Here is a 17922-nt window from a genome sequence, read left to right as displayed (position 1 = left end):
CTAATCCGCTGCATGGATTGAAAGAAATTCGGTTTGCACGATCTTGGGTCAGTCGATCTATAAAAACTGTTAATGTATTGATTAAATGTATGATGTATTGATTAAAGTGGGCGTGGCTTCTTCTTCTTCTTCTTCTTCTTATTATTATTATTATTATTGTTGTTGTTGTTAATCCGCCCTAACAGTGTCGGTGTATCAGAAAGCGTAACAGATGCAGTTCCCAAACTTGGCAGATACTTGGAAAGCTCACCCAGCACGCAGACAAATAAAATTATACCGATTGGCCAGATAGTGGCGCTATAACAACGCACTTTGTTTTGGGCTACAACTTTTGAACCGTAAGTCTCAGAAACAAGGTTATTTTTTCCCTGGATTCTTTGGGTCCAGATAAATCTAAAGCCACGCCCACCTGAGCCAAGAAAGGTTTCTGCCACTTCCAATTTTGTCCAAATTATGGGCAGTCGTCACCGAATTTGGCGCAGAGCATCTCAGGCCCAAGCCGGGGAAAGTCCCTTTTTAAGGTTTTTGATTTTCCATACTGTTTCTATCATACAAGCTGTAAGGGACCGGGCTAGTAGGCAAGAGGGATCACTGGTAGCTTTTCCAAAAAAGAAGATTTTGTCTACCCAGTAACAATTCCCAGGTGATGACAACAAGCTAAGGAATATGACACATCAGATTAAGTTGAAACGAAAAGCTCCTATAATTAACAAAAAATATATAATTATAACATTAAAGTATTTACAGTCCAGCATGAGAAATTAAAAGCTAAAAAGGATTAAAAATAAACTTGGTTGACAGTTTAAGTAGGGTTCAACATGCCCAAACCAAACAAGCTCTACCCTAAGTAGAATCAGTTCAAACAGGTAGGAGCACAGGACCAGAGGCAGGTGGTGGTCCCAGTCCCTCCGGTGTTAGCTGGCGAAGAAGGCCAGCTGAGTCACCAGGGTCTGGTTAAAGTGCTCAACCAGCCCATCACTCTGGGGGTGCAGCGGCGTAGTCCTTGTCTTGCTCACCCCCAACCGCCTGCACACCCCATCGAAACACCTGGGACTCAAAGTTCTGCCCCTGGCCACTATGGTGCTCAGCAGGAACCCCGAAACGGACGACCATCTCCTCCACCAGCTCCACACCGTCGTACGGCACTACATACACCTCAGGCTACTTTGGGAAATAATCGATGGCGACGAGGATGTAGCGGTTGCCAGAGACAGTGATGCGAAAAGGGCCGAGGATGTACACCCCAACCCGCCCCCACCAAGTACCGCTGCAGGGGGGCATGAGACTGCTGGGTAGGCCCCTTCTGAGCTGTACAGAGGTCGAAGCAGTGCACATGTAGCTCAACATCCTGTCAACACCCTGGCCAGTAGAACTGTCCTCAGAGACGGGGAAGGGTCTTGGAGTTTCCATAGTGCCCCGTACCCACAGCACCATGGACCAGTTGGAGGACATGGGGTGGGAGCACACAAGGCACCAGCAGCTGGAGCAGGTCATTCCCCTGTCCGGGGGCCTGCCATCGATGATACACCACCCCATCGTGGAGCTCAAGAGTGCCCCACTGGGAATGGCAGACCTTCTCGTCAGGCCCCAATGCTGACACCTCCACCCACTCTGGTCGCCAGGCTTCCTTTAGCCAGCCCCGCACTCCTGCCAGCATTGCATTTACTTCCTGCTGTTGCCGCAGCTCCTGCTTCTACAACGGCAGCCACCACTCGTCACTACTGGTCTGGATGGCTGCCACCGCCGGACTCACCCGCTCCTGCTCCCAGCCGACACCGACAATAGCGGCACTCCATCACCATGCAGGGGCACTGGGAGAGGGCATCAGCATTACCATGCTGGCGTTCTGGTCAGTGCTGCATCTTGAGGTCGTATCCGTGCAATGTCTCCAGTCACTGGGCCACCAGGCCCTCAGAGCTGCGAAAGTTCAGGAGCCAGGAGAGGGAGGCCTGGTTGCTACGTAGTAGGAACCGACTCCCACGCAAGTAGGGTCGGAAAAGCCGCAACACCAGGACCACTGTGAGTAGCTCCCACCGGGGGACACAATAGTTCCTTTCCGCCCAGCTCAGTGCCCGGCTGTTAGTCTAAGTCCCGGTCCTACAGTCAGTCTGGTAAAAAGTCTTCTACTTAGTCCGAGTTAAATCCCCAAACAAACAACACATCGCCAACATGTAACAAGTAAAAATGCAACTGAAATTGTAACAGTCACACCCCAATAATCCTTTGCGCGGTGCAAAGCGCAATAACTGCAGTTTACAGTAACTTAGGAGAATGATCCTGGCACTCCCCCGGTTCTTCAGTTATAAACACTGGGGAGAAAACCATGTACATCAGACTTAGAAAAGGAATCACCAGAATGTTTTTCCTCATTTGCCTCCCGGGGCTTCTGTAGGTCAGACTGGTCTATGATTAAAACCAGCACTTACCGCCCCCTGCTGGTCGAAAACGGTTTGTGAGGGGGGGGGGAATCCTAATTTATACTCAAATTAACAAATTGTCATGAACTGCAGAGTTACACAGTGAGTGATAAATAAAGAGATAATGAGGAGGAATATTATTCCGGTTGTCATTAATGTGCTTTCATAGCTGCGTCTTTACGCGTCCTAATAATCCACCCTTATAAACAATACAGTGACTGCAGGTACCCCCACCCTTATAAACAACACAGTGGCTGCAGGTACCCCCACCCTTATAAACAACACAGTGACTGCAGGTGTCCCCACCCTTATAAACAACACAGTGACTGCAGGTACCCCACCCTTATAAACAACACAGTGGCTGCAGGTGTCCCCACCCTTATAAACAATACAGTGGCTGCAGGTGTCCCCACCCTTATAAACAACACAGTGACTGCAGGTACCCCACCCTTATAAACAATACAGTGACTGCAGGTGTCCCCACCCTTTTAAACAATACAGTGACTGCAGGTATCCCCACCCTCATAAACAATACAGTGGCATAACGACCGAAACCAGCGGTCGGTTTCATGTGCAAGTTGCCGTGACCATTAACTGGACTTACAGTGGCCATGTGTACTGTTCAGAGGATTGGGGAATGGTTATTTTCCTGGTGAGAAACAATGAATCACTTTCACATGAGGTGCATGGTAAATGATGTAAATCAGCCTACACAGGGCACATTATCAAGCTAGCGCACATTAACACATTATCAGTACAAAGGGAGACAGTAAAACTACATTATCAGTACAAACGGAGACAGCAAAACTACATTATCAGTACAAACGGAGACAGTAAAACTACATTATCAGTACAAACGGAGACAGTAAAACTACATCATCAGTACAACCGGAGACAGTAAAACTACATTATCAGTACAAAGGGAGACAGTAAAACTACATCATCAGTACAAACGGAGAAAGTAAAACTACATTATCAGTACAAAGGGAGACAGTAAAACTACATTATCAGTACAACGGGGACAGTAAAACTACATTATCAGTAGAAACGGAGACAGTAAAAGTACATTATCACAGAGACAGTAAAACTACATTATCGGTACAAACGGAGACAGTAAAACTACATCATCAGTACAAACGGAGACAGTAAAACTACATTATCAGTACAAACGGAGACAGTAAAACTACATTATCAGTACAAACGGAGACAGTAAAACTACATTATCAGTACAAAGGGAGACAGTAAAACTACATTATCAGTACAAACGGAGACAGTAAAACTACATCATCAGTACAAACGGGGACAGTAAAACTACATTATCAGTAGAAACGGAGACAGTAAAACTACATTATCAGTACAAACGGAGACAGTAAAACTACATTATCAGTACAAAGGGAGACAGTAAAACTACATTATCAGTACAAACGCAGACAGTAAAACTACATCATCAGTACAAAGGGAGACAGTAAAACTACATTATCAGTACAAACGGAGACAGTAAAACTACATTATCAGTACAAAGGGAGACAGTAAAACTACATTATCAGTACAAACGGAGAAAGTAAAACTACATTATCAGTACAAAGGGAGACAGTAAAACTACATTATCAGTACAAAGGGAGACAGTAAAACTACATTATCAGTACAAAGGGAGACAGTAAAACTACATTATCAGTACAAACGGAGACAGTAAAACTACATTATCAGTAGAAACGGAGACAGTAAAACTACATTATCAGTACAAACGGAGACAGTAAAACGTGCCATGTTTAGTTTTTGTGCGCCGGCGTTTTATTCCGATTCCTTGACACGCGCGCCCGTGCGGCTTGGGTTGCTATGCGACCGCTTCCGGAAGTGGTGAGTTACAAACATGGCTGAAACAGGTTCCGACAGAGAGCCCGTCCGCCGCGGCTCAGAGGTACGTAATAACGTTGGTTTTTTGTGTGTGTGTGTTTTTTTTTGTGGATAAAGTCGTTTATGAATAATCGCACCAGAGAAGCCGTCTCAGAACGGGGTAAACGGCTCACGCCGAGTGTCGCTGTACCGCATTAAAGTGAGCTGTTGGCGATGTCATGACGTCACCATCAGTCATCATGAGTTCGGTGTCCAGATGTGGACCAAAGGCAGAGACCGGGAATAACAATGTAAACTACTAATAAGACCCACTGGCCGATCGACTAGGGGGTCTGACGTGGGTCTTATTAGTAGTTTACAATAATAACCACGATTTAATGATTTTGGCAAAATATTCCATTCACAGGCCATTTTTAAAGCTATTCCTATATTTGCTACACGTCCGAACGAGATACTGCGTCAAAAACAAGTAAAATGTGACAGTTTCATACCTGCATGCAGTGGCGGATCTAGAGATTTTTTGCTGGGGTGGCAAAGGGGTGCCATGAGGCATGTGTATCTGTATTTGCTGTGCCTGTGAGGTCATGCACTCACCATGACGCCACCACGTCCCCCCCCACCCCTGATATGTGAAAATGACCTCACACAACGGTAACGTTACAAAGTGTTTGTTTTTGTGGTTTTCACCGTCGTTTAGCCGAGACAGCCGCTGTCCTCCGGGGGCAGGGACTCTGTGGCTGGCAGGGCCAAATCCGCAGAGAGGAGGCTGAAGGGAAAGCCTTCCTCTGGTCCGTCACACAAGACCACTGCAGACCTGTTTGCAAAGGAGGAGCAGTACAAGTAAGACGACCCGTCGAAAAATCTGCTCGCTTTGTTCCGAATGGACCGAGATCACATCACATCATATCACAGACTAGCTTAAAACGTGCTGAAAAGCTGCTAAAATCCCATTTTAGGCCACAGATATGACATTGCATGCGAGAGCAACATTTATTTGTGCATGCAGTAAGTAGATAGGCCCCCATTTCTCAGAGAGAAAAGCACAGTTGTGAAAATGTTTGAAATGTCCAAAGGGAGTGGTGGATTAGTGAACAAAAGGATTTCTATCATCAGCTGAAGTCTTCAACAAGAGGATGCAAGCTGGCGTCCGGGTGGCGTGGCGGTCTATCCGTTGCCTACCAACACAGGGATCCCGGTTCGAATCCCCGTGTTACCTCCTCTGGTCGGTCCGGGCACCTGTTTGGGGGTAGGGTGAACTGGGGGAATAGCGTGATCCTCCCACATGCTACGACCCCCTGGTGAAACTCCTCACTGTCAGGTGAAAAGAAGCGGCTGGTGACTCCACATGTATTGGAGGAGGCATGTGGTAGTCTGCAGCCCTCCCCGGATCGGCAGAGGGGGTGGAGCAGCGACCGGGACGGCTCAGAAGAGTGGGGTAACTGGCCAGATCATTAGATCAGCTTGATGTTTCCATACTGTCACTGACCGTCTCACCTTCTGTTCCACACATGACCTTCAGACTGATAAATGCAGAGCTGGAAGCCAAAACAGCAGCCTTGGTAAGACAGGCAGAACAAGTTATGGTAAGTCTTTTACACAGTCCTCTGTTTTTTTCTTTTCCAGATAATGAATTTGCCTTTTTCTGACTCCGAGCTTTTCAGAATATGGTCACTAGTCGGCTCCCGTGATCTTTTAAGCATTTCTAAAGCTGAGGGGAATGACGAGAGCCTGAAACAACACTCGTCCGAAAATCCATATTGATCGGCTGCAATGTTGTTTGTTTGACCGCAGAGAGAGCAGAATGAAGTCTTGTCCAAACCGATTCCCACTACTCTTCATACTGACCTTGAAGATGAGGAGGATGATTCCAGGTATGAAACACTCAAATACGATGGGCTCAGCCTGCTGCAGCATATTTATTAAAGTTATTAAGAAACACAAAGTGGTGGAAGAGACTGAAAGTCATCAGTGTGTCTCCATTTTGTGGTGTGGGAACATGGCGGTGCAAATTGAGGTTTGTGGCGGCCTCACCCAGTACCGTCCATGCAGTGTCTTTGTCCACTTCTGCGTCTAAGTGTGTCTTTGTTTGATGGCTGGGAGAGCTGGTGCTGGATCGGCTCGGAGAGCTTGGTCTGCTGCATCCTGTGGGCCCAGGGACCACGGCCCTGCCTGGAGCTGTGCCCGAGGAGGAAACACCGAGGGCGGTCTGACAGGACATGGAAGCGGGGCAGGCTAAGCTAACTGCTAGCCCATGCAGACCGACAGTTCCAATAACACCGAGGGTGGTCTGGCGGCGGCCTCGCCTAGCTTTGACTGTGTGTTTAGTGTCGTCGTGTGGAGTGCGGGGAGGTGTGTCGAAGGTGTCTGGCTGGGAGAGCTGGTGTTGGATCGGCTGAGGGAGCCTGGTCTGCTGCATCCTGTGGGCCCAAGGACCACGGGCCTGACCGGAGCTGCACCCGAAGAGGAAACACTGAGGGCAGTCTGACAGGACGCAAGCAGGGCAGGCTAAGCTAACTGCTAGCCCATGCAGACCGGCAGTTCCGACAGTCATCCTGGATGGCATTGGTTCTCCTGGACAATGATTTTTTTTGTTTAGTTTAGATATACGTGTTAGTTTGGATATGTGTGTTCTTGGATGTGTCTATGCCTTTGTGTTGCACAGGTGTGGGCTGGGGCAAACGAAATGAAATGACAAAGTGTTTCGGGTTCTTTCGTTTCAGGACCGTGAAGCCCAGGGAGTGTCCCGTGCAGAGGCGCGGGGTAAAGGTGTTGGTTCACAACATTCTGACAGAAACGACACATCTCATTTTAGCAAATGCAGGAGCTATGAAAATCTAAAAAACCTAAACTGCACCAATTGTCGACAAATTATAGTCTCTCTTCTCACTATCAATTGCTCAGGTAATGTCCAAAGAGTTGGTCTCCAGGCCGATAACGCAAAACACACATCATGCAACCCAAAGAAAAGAGCGGCGCGTGCCTAAAACAGGGTGAGTTTGATTGTTTTCTGGATCTCATGCACACAAAAAAAAAAAATCAGTGGCATATATATTGATGATTGATGATTTCATCTTAGATTATGACAGAAGTGATGTTTCGTCACACCGGGGACACATCTCATAAGGATTTATTTGGGCTATGCTAACTTTTTAGCAAGATTTAAGGACGGAGTTGTGTTGACGTCAAGGCAGTAATGTGCAGTCAAACAGGTCTGAGTGGAAAGTTCGCTCATAATTTGCACCAATCTGTGCAAAATCTCCGCCTACATTTTGCAAATTTATCCAGGAAATGTGTGCTGTTGCTTCCAAAGGCTACTTTGTGGGGGGTGTGGCGGGGTGTGGGCCCTGTGATGGCCTGGCGGCCTGTCCAGGGTGTCTCCCCGCCTGCCGCCCAGTGACTGCTGGGATAGGCTCCAGCATCCCCGCCACCCTGACAGCAGGATAAGTGGGTTGGATGATGGATGGATGGATGTATTGATTAGACAGATTACTAATGTATTGATGAAGGCGGGGTTTTTAAATCATCAAATGATTTCCCATCGAGCCCGAATAGATTGCTTCATTTAAGGGCGCCGGTTTCACCGCATGATGACGACATGGCGTTCATGGAGGACTTGGTGGATTCCGTCCTGATAAAAACCGTCCGTGCTTCGAAGGAGCTGGACGACACCGACGGACCTGAAAACATCGAGGATTCTTCTGACACCGGAGACAGAACATGCACAGGTCCACCAAGTAACATTGTTAACGTTCAATTCTTACTCACCTCACATTCATAATTTTTGCAGCTATCAAAGGCATCAAATATGTATTATTGAAATTAAGTTTGGCATGAATATGAATAAATAGGTCAACTAAACATTTAATTTAAGTGGGAAAAAGTTTCCTTGCCTGTTTAAAAAAAAGCAGTTAGCTTTGCACTGTGTGGAAATTCTCATCTCCCATTATAATGGAGTATTTACAAGTCGAGACGACTCTTATTCTGTTCTGTGTGATGCTTCAGAGGTCCAGATTCAGGTTCTGAGGGCCAAAGTCAGGATCCTGCAAGAGGAACTGGACCAGCGAACATACGAGTGTAATCAGAAGGTACCTGACAGAGACCACATGAACAACCACAACCACTGCATGTTGTTTTAAATGATCTCTTGTAAAAATGTGTTTTCTTTCAAATCAACTGAAAATAACATTTAAAAAAAAAACCAGGATCACATTAACTAATCTATCAGGTTCACCTCAGGGCTTATGTGTTTCATCTGCTTGTAATGTCACAGGTTTGAGTCTGGATATGTTCATTGTTGTAGACACACATTGCATGTCTTATCATTTAACAAATATATATATATATATATATATACACACTACCGTTCAAAAGTTTGGGATCACCCAAACAATTTCGTGTTTTCCATGAAAAGTCACACTTATTCACCACCATATGTTGTGAAATGAATAGAAAATAGAGTCAAGACATTGACAAGGTTAGAAATACTGATTTGTATTTGAAATAAGATTTTTTTTACATCAAACTTTGCTTTCGTCAAAGAATCCTCCATTTGCAGCAATTACAGCATTGCAGACCTTTGGCATTCTAGCTGTTAATTTGTTGAGGTAATCTGGAGAAATTGCACCCCACGCTTCCAGAAGCAGCTCCCACAAGTTGGATTGGTTGGATGGGCACTTCTTTGAGCAGATTGAGTTTCTGGAGCATCACATTTGTGGGGTCAATTAAATGCTCAAAATGGCCAGAAAAAGAGAACTTTCATCTGAAACTCGACAGTCTATTCTTGTTCTTAGAAATGAAGGCTATTCCATGCGAGAAATTGCTAAGAAATTGAAGATTTCCTACACCGGTGTGTACTACTCCCTTCAGAGGACAGCACAAACAGGCTCTAACAGGTACTATTTAATGAAGATGCCAGTTGGGGACCTGCGAGGCGTCTGTTTCTCAAACTAGAGACTCTAATGTACTTATCTTCTTGCTCAGTTGTGCAACGCGGCCTCCCACTTCTTTTTCTACTCTGGTTAGAGCCTGTTTGTGCTGTCCTCTGAAGGGAGTAGTACACACCGGTGTAGGAAATCTTCAATTTCTTAGCAATTTCTCGCATGGAATAGCCTTCATTTCTAAGAACAAGAATAGACTGTCGAGTTTCAGATGAAAGTTCTCTTTTTCTGGCCATTTTGAGCATTTAATTGACCCCACAAATGTGTTGCTCCAGAAACTCAATCTGCTCAAAGAAGTGCCCATCCAACCAATCCAACTTGTGGGAGCTGCTTCTGGAAGCGTGGGGTGCAATTTCTCCAGATTACCTCAACAAATTAACAGCTAGAATGCCAAAGGTCTGCAATGCTGTAATTGCTGCAAATGGAGGATTCTTTGACGAAAGCAAAGTTTGATGTAAAAAAAATCTTATTTCAAATACAAATCATTATTTCTAACCTTGTCAATGTCTTGACTCTATTTTCTATTCATTTCACAACATATGGTGGTGAATAAGTGTGACTTTTCATGGAAAACACAAAATTGTTTGGGTGATCCCAAACTTTTGAACGGTAGTGTATATTGCTGCACAGTGGCGCAGTGGTTAGTGCTGTCGCATCACAGCAAGAAGGTCCTGGGTTCGAACCCTGGGGTTGCCCAACCTTGGGGGTCATCCCAGGTCGTCCTCTGTGTGGAGTTTTCATGTTCTCCCTGTGTCTGCATGGGTTTCCTTCGGGTGCTCCGGTTTCATCCACCATCAGAAAGACATGCATGTTAGGGTTAATACTGTCTGTGTCCCTGACCGAGGCGTGGCAAGACCAACTGCAGTTGGTCCCTGGGTGCTGCCCACTGCTCCTAGCTACACAGCTAGGATGGGTTAAATGCAGAGGGAGAATTTCCCCATGGGGATTAATAAAATCCCCCCCCCAAAAAAAAATATATAGTATATAATTTTTTATGTTTCATGGCATGACACAGGCTTGTACTGTCTCAAAGAATTTACTTGAATCACTGGATTATTTTGCTCCTTATTTGTTGAGCACTTTTCCTACCATTGAGTGTTTCTTTTAACAGTTTTATATATGCATCTATCTATATATATATTACGTTACAGTCATTTAGCCGACGCTTTTATCCAAAGCGACTTACAATAAGTGCATCATTTAGCGTAGGAGATCAGGAGAACTACTAGTCATCAGAGGTCATAAGTGCATCTAAACAAGCATCTAAGAACAAAACCAGTGCTAAAGTAAAAGTGCAAGAAAGAGATTTTTTCATTTTAAATGAGTGAATACAGTAAGTGGTAAGAACAAGTAACAGGGTAGTAGCTCTTAAAGAGGTGAGTTTTGAACCTGCGCTGAAAGATGGGCAGTGACTCCGCTGTCCTGACATCAGTGGGGAGTTCATTCCACCACTGTGGGGCCAGGACAGAACAGAACCGTGACCGGGTCGATCGGCAGCAGGGGCCTCTGAGCGACGGGGCAACCAGGCGTCCCGAGGCAGCAGAGCGAAATGGTCGGGTGGGGGTGTAGGGTTTGACCATGGCCTGGAGATAGGAAGGAGCTACTCCTTTCACTGCCCTGTAGGCTAGCACCAGAGTCTTAAACTGGCTACGGGTGAAACCATGTGGGTAGGGGAAGGGGCTGAAGAGAGGGAGAGAGAGTAGGGCATGAAATAGTGGTCAGAGAGCTGGAGGGGAGTAACAGAGAGACTGGAAATAGGACAGTGTCTAGTAAAGATAAGGTCCAGCTGGTTGCCGGCCTTGTGGGTAGGAAGAGAGGTGAAAGTCAAAGGAGGAGAGGATCTAGCTTGTTAGTGTGGATGTTGAAGTCACCGAGAAAGATAAGTGCAGAGTCATCAACAGGGAAGTGCGAGACCAGTGTGTCAAGCTCCTCCAGAAACTCACAAAGGGGCCTGGTGGACGGTACACAACCACAATGGTGACTTTGACTGGATAAGAGACAGCAACAGCATGAAATTCAAAAGAGGGCAGAGAGTAGAAACAAGAGAGTATTTCCATTTCAGGGAGATCAGCAGGCCAGTACCACCACCCCGCCTCCCAGCTCTGGGAGTGTGAGAAAAAGAGTACACATCAGGCAGAGCTGCGGGTGTGGTAGTGTTTTCTGGCATGATCCAGGTCTCAGTTAGAGCAAGAAAGTTGAGGGAGAGCAAGGATGCGTAGCCTGAGATAAACTCAGCTTCTGGCACTGCAGACTGGCAATTCCAGAACCCTCCTGTCACCACTTGCTCAAAGTGAGTGGAGCGAGTGGGATAGATGAGATTGGTAGGGTCCCAGCGCCTAGGAGTGACCCAACGTCTATGCCAGCCCCGGGAAGTAAAGAGGAAAGGACAGGAATGCGAAGGAAACACATAGTCTATACTAGGTACACAAAATACAGATGACTGACCAGATCTAAAAAGAGCAGTCCGTGGTTGACGAAGTCTTGGCTTGAAAAAGTCACGCTTGCCTTTGTTCACTCTAGCCTTCGTTCAACCTAGACCTGTTCGCCCTGGGCTTGTTTGCCTGACGCTTCCAAGTAGCAGCAGGGATTTAAAGAACACTGATTGCTAATTGTCTGCCAGGAGTGCAGGCCACACCCTGGCCACTTAACACCCAATTGGCCAAAGAGGTACACTGAAAAGAGCCCTATTGCCCAGAAACTGGTCACTTATGTAAAACTCTATCAATCCTCACACAATGCTATTAAAACTGCAAACAGCAAGTTACCAAGGAACATATTTATAAGCTAAAAGGATAACTAAGTCAAAACAGCTAGGCAACAAGAAAAATTTAAGGACACACTAGGTGAAAGACAGCTACAGCTAGAATAAGTAAATAAGACAGGTAAGTAAATAGAATAAGACAGCTACAGCTAGAATAAGATCCCACTAGGAACCAGCAGCAGATGTATAGAGAAAAGGACTAATACTCAAGCAGCTGGAATAAGACTAGTAGCAACTTGTTAAGCAAGAAAGATGATGCTTACTCTATTCTAGACGAACCAGCAATTCAGAATCACTCCAGAAGTTAAAATGCACACTGTCTGTCTATATATTATTATTATTATTATTATATCCTGTCTATATATTAGACAGGACAGTCATTTGAAAGGATTCTGAATGTACTGAGGAATTTGTTTCTGCCCTTACAGGATGACGAAAACAGTCAGCTCATGAAAAAAGTCAAAGCGATTGAGGAGGATCGAGCCAGACTCCAGAAGACCACAAACATTCAGCAGACGCAGATCGAGAAGCACAGAGCATCGGCAGAGGAGTCCAGCAGGAAGTGTGATGCTCTGCAACTGCAAGTGGCCGCTTTGCAGAAGGTTTGAGTCGATATGCGCTTCCTATCAAAAGGTCCAGTGTGTGGAGTAAAAACTGCCCTTGAAGACTGGCAATGATGGACAGACACAAAACAGTTAATATTCTCTTTCAGTGACAGTCACTGGTGAAAATGTGATGATGCCAAGATGAATTACAAATCAGAGATGTGTATACACTTATGAGCCCAAACATTATGACCACCCACAGCTGAACCAAATAACGTCGATCCCCTCCAAACAAGGGTACATGTCAAGGTCTGGGTAGATTACATGGCCAGCGAATAATCAACATGTTGGATGCAGGAGACATGGGCAGGAGTAAAGACCTGAGCGACATTGACAAGGGCCAAATTGTTACGGCGAGGCGACTGGGTCAGAGCATCTCTGAAACGGCAAGGCTTGTGGGGTGTTCCCGGTCAGCGGTGGTGAGTACCTTCCAACAGTGGTCTGAGGAGGGACAAACCACACCCTGGTGACAAGGTGCTGGGTGTCCAAGGCTCATTGATGCATGAAAGCGACGAAGGCTATCCCTTCTGGTCCAAACTGAGAGAAGGTCTACAGTGGCACCAGCCACAGAAAATTTTAACGATGGTTACAGGAGGAATGTGTCACAACACATTGTGCATCACATACTGCTGCGTAGCTGCAGACCAGTCAGTGCCCAAGATGATGACCCGACCCGTCCACCGACAAAAGCACCTACATGCGCATCGGAACTGAACCCTGAAGCAGTAGAAGGTCACCTGGTCCGATGAGTCCTGTTTTCTTTTTGATCACATGGATGGCTGTGTAAGTGTGCGTCATTTACCTGGGGAAGTGATGGCACCAGGATCCACTGTGGGAAGACTACAAGCCGGCTGAGGCAGTGTGATGCTCTGGACAATGTTCTGCTGGAAAACCTTGGGTCCAGCCATTCATGTGGACATCAGCTTGACACGTGCCACCTACCTAAACATCGTTGCAGACCAGGTACACCCCTTCATGGCAGTGGCCTTTCAGCAGGATAATGCACCCTGTCACACTGCACACCTTGTTAGGGAATGGTTTGAGGAACATGATGAAGTTGTTCAAGGTGTTGCCCTGGCCTCCAAATTCTCCAGATCTCAATACAATTGAGCATCTGTGGGATGTGCTGGACCAACAGGTCTGATCCATGGCGGCTCCACCTCGTAACTTACAGGACTTGAAGGATCTGCAGCTAATGTTTTGGTGCCAGAAACCACAGGGCACCTCCGGGGGTCTTGTAGAGTCCATGCCTCTGCGGTTCGGCACTGTTTTGGAACAGCATATTAGGCAGGTGGTCATAATGTTTTGGCTCATCGGTGTATGCGACAACACGAAAATAAAATGGACTCTTATGTGTGTGAATGAACATGATTTATTTTGTGAACCAAAGTGTTCTGACATAGTTATAAATCCCCCTGCCTAATGCGACCGAAACAAGCAAACTGTGTCCTTTCATATTCACAAACAGCGGCAACAGAATGTGCAACTGGTTAGAACATCAGTACTTTATTGGGTCTTACGCTACTTAAAGCTTGGCTGTGCAGGGTGTCCGGGCACAAAGCAAGCTTCCACTGACACGTTTTCATCTCAGCGTGTGATGAGAAAAGAAAAAGGAAGGACACTTCACAAAACTATCAGTGAGCCGGTCGGTCAGCCGGTCGGCGACGCGTCATTGGTCACTTTTACAGTACAGGAACAAATTCGGGGCGGCATGGTGGCACAGTGGTCACCTCACAGCAAGAAGGTCGGTCCTGGGTTCGAGCCCCAGGGTAGTCCAACCTTGGGGGTCATCCCAGGTCGTGCTCTGTGTGGAGTTTGCATGTTCTCCCCGTGTCTGTGTGGGTTTCCTCCCACAGTCCAAAGACATGTAGGTCAGGTGACTCGGCCGTACTACATTGTCCCTAGGTATGAATGTGTGTGTGTGTGTGTGTGTGTGTGTGTGGGCCCTGTGATGGCCTGGCGGCCTGTCCAGGGTGTCTCCCCGCCTGCCACCCAATGAATGCTGGGATAGGCTCCAGCATCCCCGCGACCCTGAGAGACCCTGGTGACTCCACATGTCTGGGAGGAGGCATGTGGTAGTCTGCAGCCCTCCCCGGGTCGGCAGAAGGGGTGGCACAGCGACGGGATGGCTCGAATGAGTGGGGTAATTGGCCAAGTACAATTGGGGAGAAAAAAAAGGGGGGGGGGGGTTTACATGCATGTGCCACGATGGTTCACTTTGCATACACAGCAACATCACAGACACACACACACACACACTAAAACATGTCAAAAGCGTCATTTACTTTGGGAAGTAAAACATTTCAGGTGAAGTGGGATATACTGCAGTTCATTCTCAGTTGGGTTTTGTTTTTAGGAAAGGCTCTGTCCAGTAACCTGGAGCACTTTCTCCTGTTGAGATTTGCTGCATGAGAGTGACAGAAGGTCCTGTAACCGGTGCAGTTTTGGAGAAAATGTAAAAGTTGTTACTGGTCGAGGTTTTGCTATGAACATACAATTGAAATTTCCATTACAACATTTTCGTGTATATCGTCAATTATAGTTCTTAGAAAAAGCAAATCGGGATCGGCAGGTCGGACTTTTAAAAAATCGGAAATCGAACTCAGCCAAGAAAACGGCAGTCAGTGCATCTCTGATTCATGTTGTCTTCAAATGCGACGTTGGTGATTCGTGGTGATGATCGTGTGTGCTCTTTCTCTGCAGGAAATAGAAAGTTTGACTCGAGCCAAGAAACAAGCAGCAGGGACTCAAAGCTCCGTGGAGGTTCGTCTGAACCGAGCCTTGGAGGAGGTGGAGAGGCTGAAGACCCAGCTCCGTCAGATGGAGCAGATGAATAAGGTACGCCCATCACCAGTGGCTGCAGATTACTTCCATACGCACTCTGTTCCATTCCGTTCCGATTCTATTGGTGGAGAAGCTTGCATGGCCCTGAGATCCCGAGAGTGGAACAGGCGGAGGATGATGGCTGACTTTAGGGAAGCATCGCAATGGCTGGGAAGGCGGATGAAGGCTGTGGCAGAAATGGGCCCCTACGTCCGGGTGGTGTGGCGGTCTATTTTGTTGCCTACCAACACAGGGATCGGTGGTTCGAATCCGGCTTGGTTGGGTGTCCCTGCGGACATGGTTGGCTGTGTCTGCGGGTGGGAGGCTGGATGTGGGTGTGTGTCCTGGTCGCTGCACTGGCGCCTCCTCTGGTCTGTCGGGGAGCTTGTTCAGGGGGGAGGGGGAGCTGAGGGGAGTGGCGTGGTCCTCCCGCATGTTGCGCCCCCCCCCGGCGAAACTCCTCACTGTCGGGTGAAGGGAGGTGGCCGGCAACTTCACATGTATCGGAGGGGGCATGTGGTGGTCTGGGGCCCTCCCCGGATCGGCAGAGGGGGTGGAGCGGAGATCGGGGCTGCTCGGTGGAGTGGGGTGGTTACTCGGATACTATTGGGAGAAAAAGAGGGGGGAAAAATCCAAAAAAAGAAATGGGACCCCAGTTGTCTTGGACTCCAGGCTGCTGGATCCGGACCAAGCTCTGTCAAGGACCGTGCGGTGGCTGTCTGTGCACCAGTCTCCCCCATGTCACGCACAGGCGTCCTCCATAAAGGGAACACACCTGTAGCCCTGTCTGAATTTAATTCATTGTAAATAAAGTTTTGCTAAGTGTTTACACAAGTTAGGTTGAAATACACTCGGTTAACCCGTGCACGGCACACCCTCCCTCACTGCCTCCTTGTAGTTCGCCTGTTTCTCCTAGAATGCAAATCTAATGCCCAATATGCTAATCTGTTGGTAAATTCACCTATCAGATTCTTTGTTTAGGAAGCGGGGGCGGGTCACTGATTGAGTGAAATCCCGGGGAAAGTTCTAGAATAAGCAGAACACAGTCCAGTGCAGATACCGTCGCAGCTCTTGGAAAACTGGGAGCATGAACATGGTGGACGACAAGTTACACCGCATGTAGGATATCTGTGTTTACACGGGTTCAGGACAGTTGTCCTGGTGAAGCATGCATTTTGACCTGGACAAAGTCCTCGGCACTCGGAAGACGACGTTTGTACATTTGGCTCTGGAATTTCTTTCGAGTGTGAGACAGTTGGTCGTAATTGTGATTACACAAGCCAAGCGAACATCTGTAGAGAAGCAGTCCTGGAGACTTGTCAGTGAACTGAAGCTGAATAGACGCCAAACTGCTTTCTAGTCCATCAGACTAGTAAGCCCAACCTTCTTTTATTAAAAAAAAAATCATCTATTCTCACAGGTAATTTTAGATTTATTCATTCATCATCATTCATTCACCTTCAGCCGCTTCTCCGGGGCCGGGTCACGGTGGCAGCAAGCTAAGTAGGGCCCTCCAGACGTCCCTCTCCCCAGCAACGCCCTCCAGCTCCTCCTGGGGGATCCCAAGGCGTTACATGTAGTCCCTCCAGCTCCTCCTGGGGGATCCCAAGGCGTCCCCAGGCCAGATTGGACATGTAGTCCCTCCAGCGAGTTCTGGGTCTACCCCGGGGTCTCCTCCCAGTTGGACGTGCCCGGAAAACCTCCAAAGGACGGCACCCAGGAGGCATCCTAATCAGATGCCCGAACCACCTCATTTGGCTCATTCTGACGTGAAGGAGCAGCGGCTTACCATTACCACATTTATTCAAATATGGTATCTTAAATAGGAAACAGTATTCGGTAGTTCAGATGAATCTGGAAATGTGTAACCCAAGTAGAAATGTGATAAAAATGTGGGAAAAAAGATGTTCAATATTTAATACCACTCTGCCTTTATATAGTCCTTATTGAAATGAGACTGGAGGTGCATTACTTCAATCGAGTGTCGCGTGTCAGTGTAGATCCAGACTGAAATGTAATCCGAACAGTTTTGTGAATACACTGAGCTTTTATTAATTTCAGCTTTTTTTCTCATCCAATAAGGAAAAGTCAAAGGAAGAGCATCAGAGCAAAGAAAAGCTGCTTGCCGAAAACAAGATGTTAAAGAAGCAGAAAGCCGAACTCATCGTGGGATTCAGGAAACAGCTCAAGCTGATCGATATTCTCAAAAGACAGAAAGTAAGTTCCTTTACACGAGTCAGGGGTGATTACAAAGAGCTTTTGAAGATAATCTGATCGTGCCTGTTTTCCTTGTCGGAGCAGATGCATTATGAAGCTGCCAAGATGCTGTCATTCACAGAGGAAGAGTTCATGAAGGCTCTTGACTGGGGGGCATCATAGAGAAACAGGATGCAGCCTTTTCATTTCTGAGTTGAAGAAATCTCGTGGTATTTGACCTTATTTCATCACGAATGCTTTGGGAGATCTTTGCATGTCGTGTAATTTGACTGGGTGTATATGTGACAAGTCATAACTCGAAGCTGAGT

At 47.0% G+C, this 17922-nt stretch overlaps 1 protein-coding gene across 1 annotated transcript; it reads left to right on the top strand.

The window, feature by feature from the left end:
- The first annotated feature begins 4287 nt into the window (after positions 1-4287).
- tex9 (testis expressed 9) lies at positions 4288-17836 on the top strand. The gene is made up of 12 exons (XM_056278792.1): positions 4288-4335; positions 4969-5111; positions 5791-5854; positions 6063-6142; positions 6992-7031; positions 7173-7261; positions 7824-7996; positions 8274-8356; positions 12398-12571; positions 15278-15412; positions 17480-17614; positions 17699-17836. Exons 1-12 carry the CDS (start codon positions 4288-4290, stop codon positions 17774-17776), a joined length of 1242 nt encoding a protein of 413 aa, XP_056134767.1. The 3' UTR covers positions 17777-17836.
- The last annotated feature ends 86 nt before the right edge of the window (positions 17837-17922 follow it).

This window comes from Lampris incognitus, chromosome 4 (assembly GCF_029633865.1).
Source record: "Lampris incognitus isolate fLamInc1 chromosome 4, fLamInc1.hap2, whole genome shotgun sequence".
Classification (NCBI taxonomy): domain Eukaryota; kingdom Metazoa; phylum Chordata; class Actinopteri; order Lampriformes; family Lampridae; genus Lampris; species Lampris incognitus.
The sequence above is the reverse complement of the archived record's forward strand: the minus strand, read 5'-3'. Positions and strand labels throughout refer to the sequence as shown.

What these genes read in the sequence shown, in the direction of transcription:
- tex9 (XM_056278792.1), top strand. Translation starts at nt 4,288, where the DNA reads ATGGCTGAAACAGGTTCCGACAGAGAGCCCGTCCGCCGCGGCTCAGAG. An exon ending in CATACGAGTGTAATCAGAAG is followed by an intron (nt 8,357 to 12,397) that starts GTACCTGACAGA and finishes CTGCCCTTACAG; the next exon opens with GATGACGAAAACAGTCAGCT. An exon ending in AAGTGGCCGCTTTGCAGAAG is followed by an intron (nt 12,572 to 15,277) that starts GTTTGAGTCGAT and finishes CTTTCTCTGCAG; the next exon opens with GAAATAGAAAGTTTGACTCG.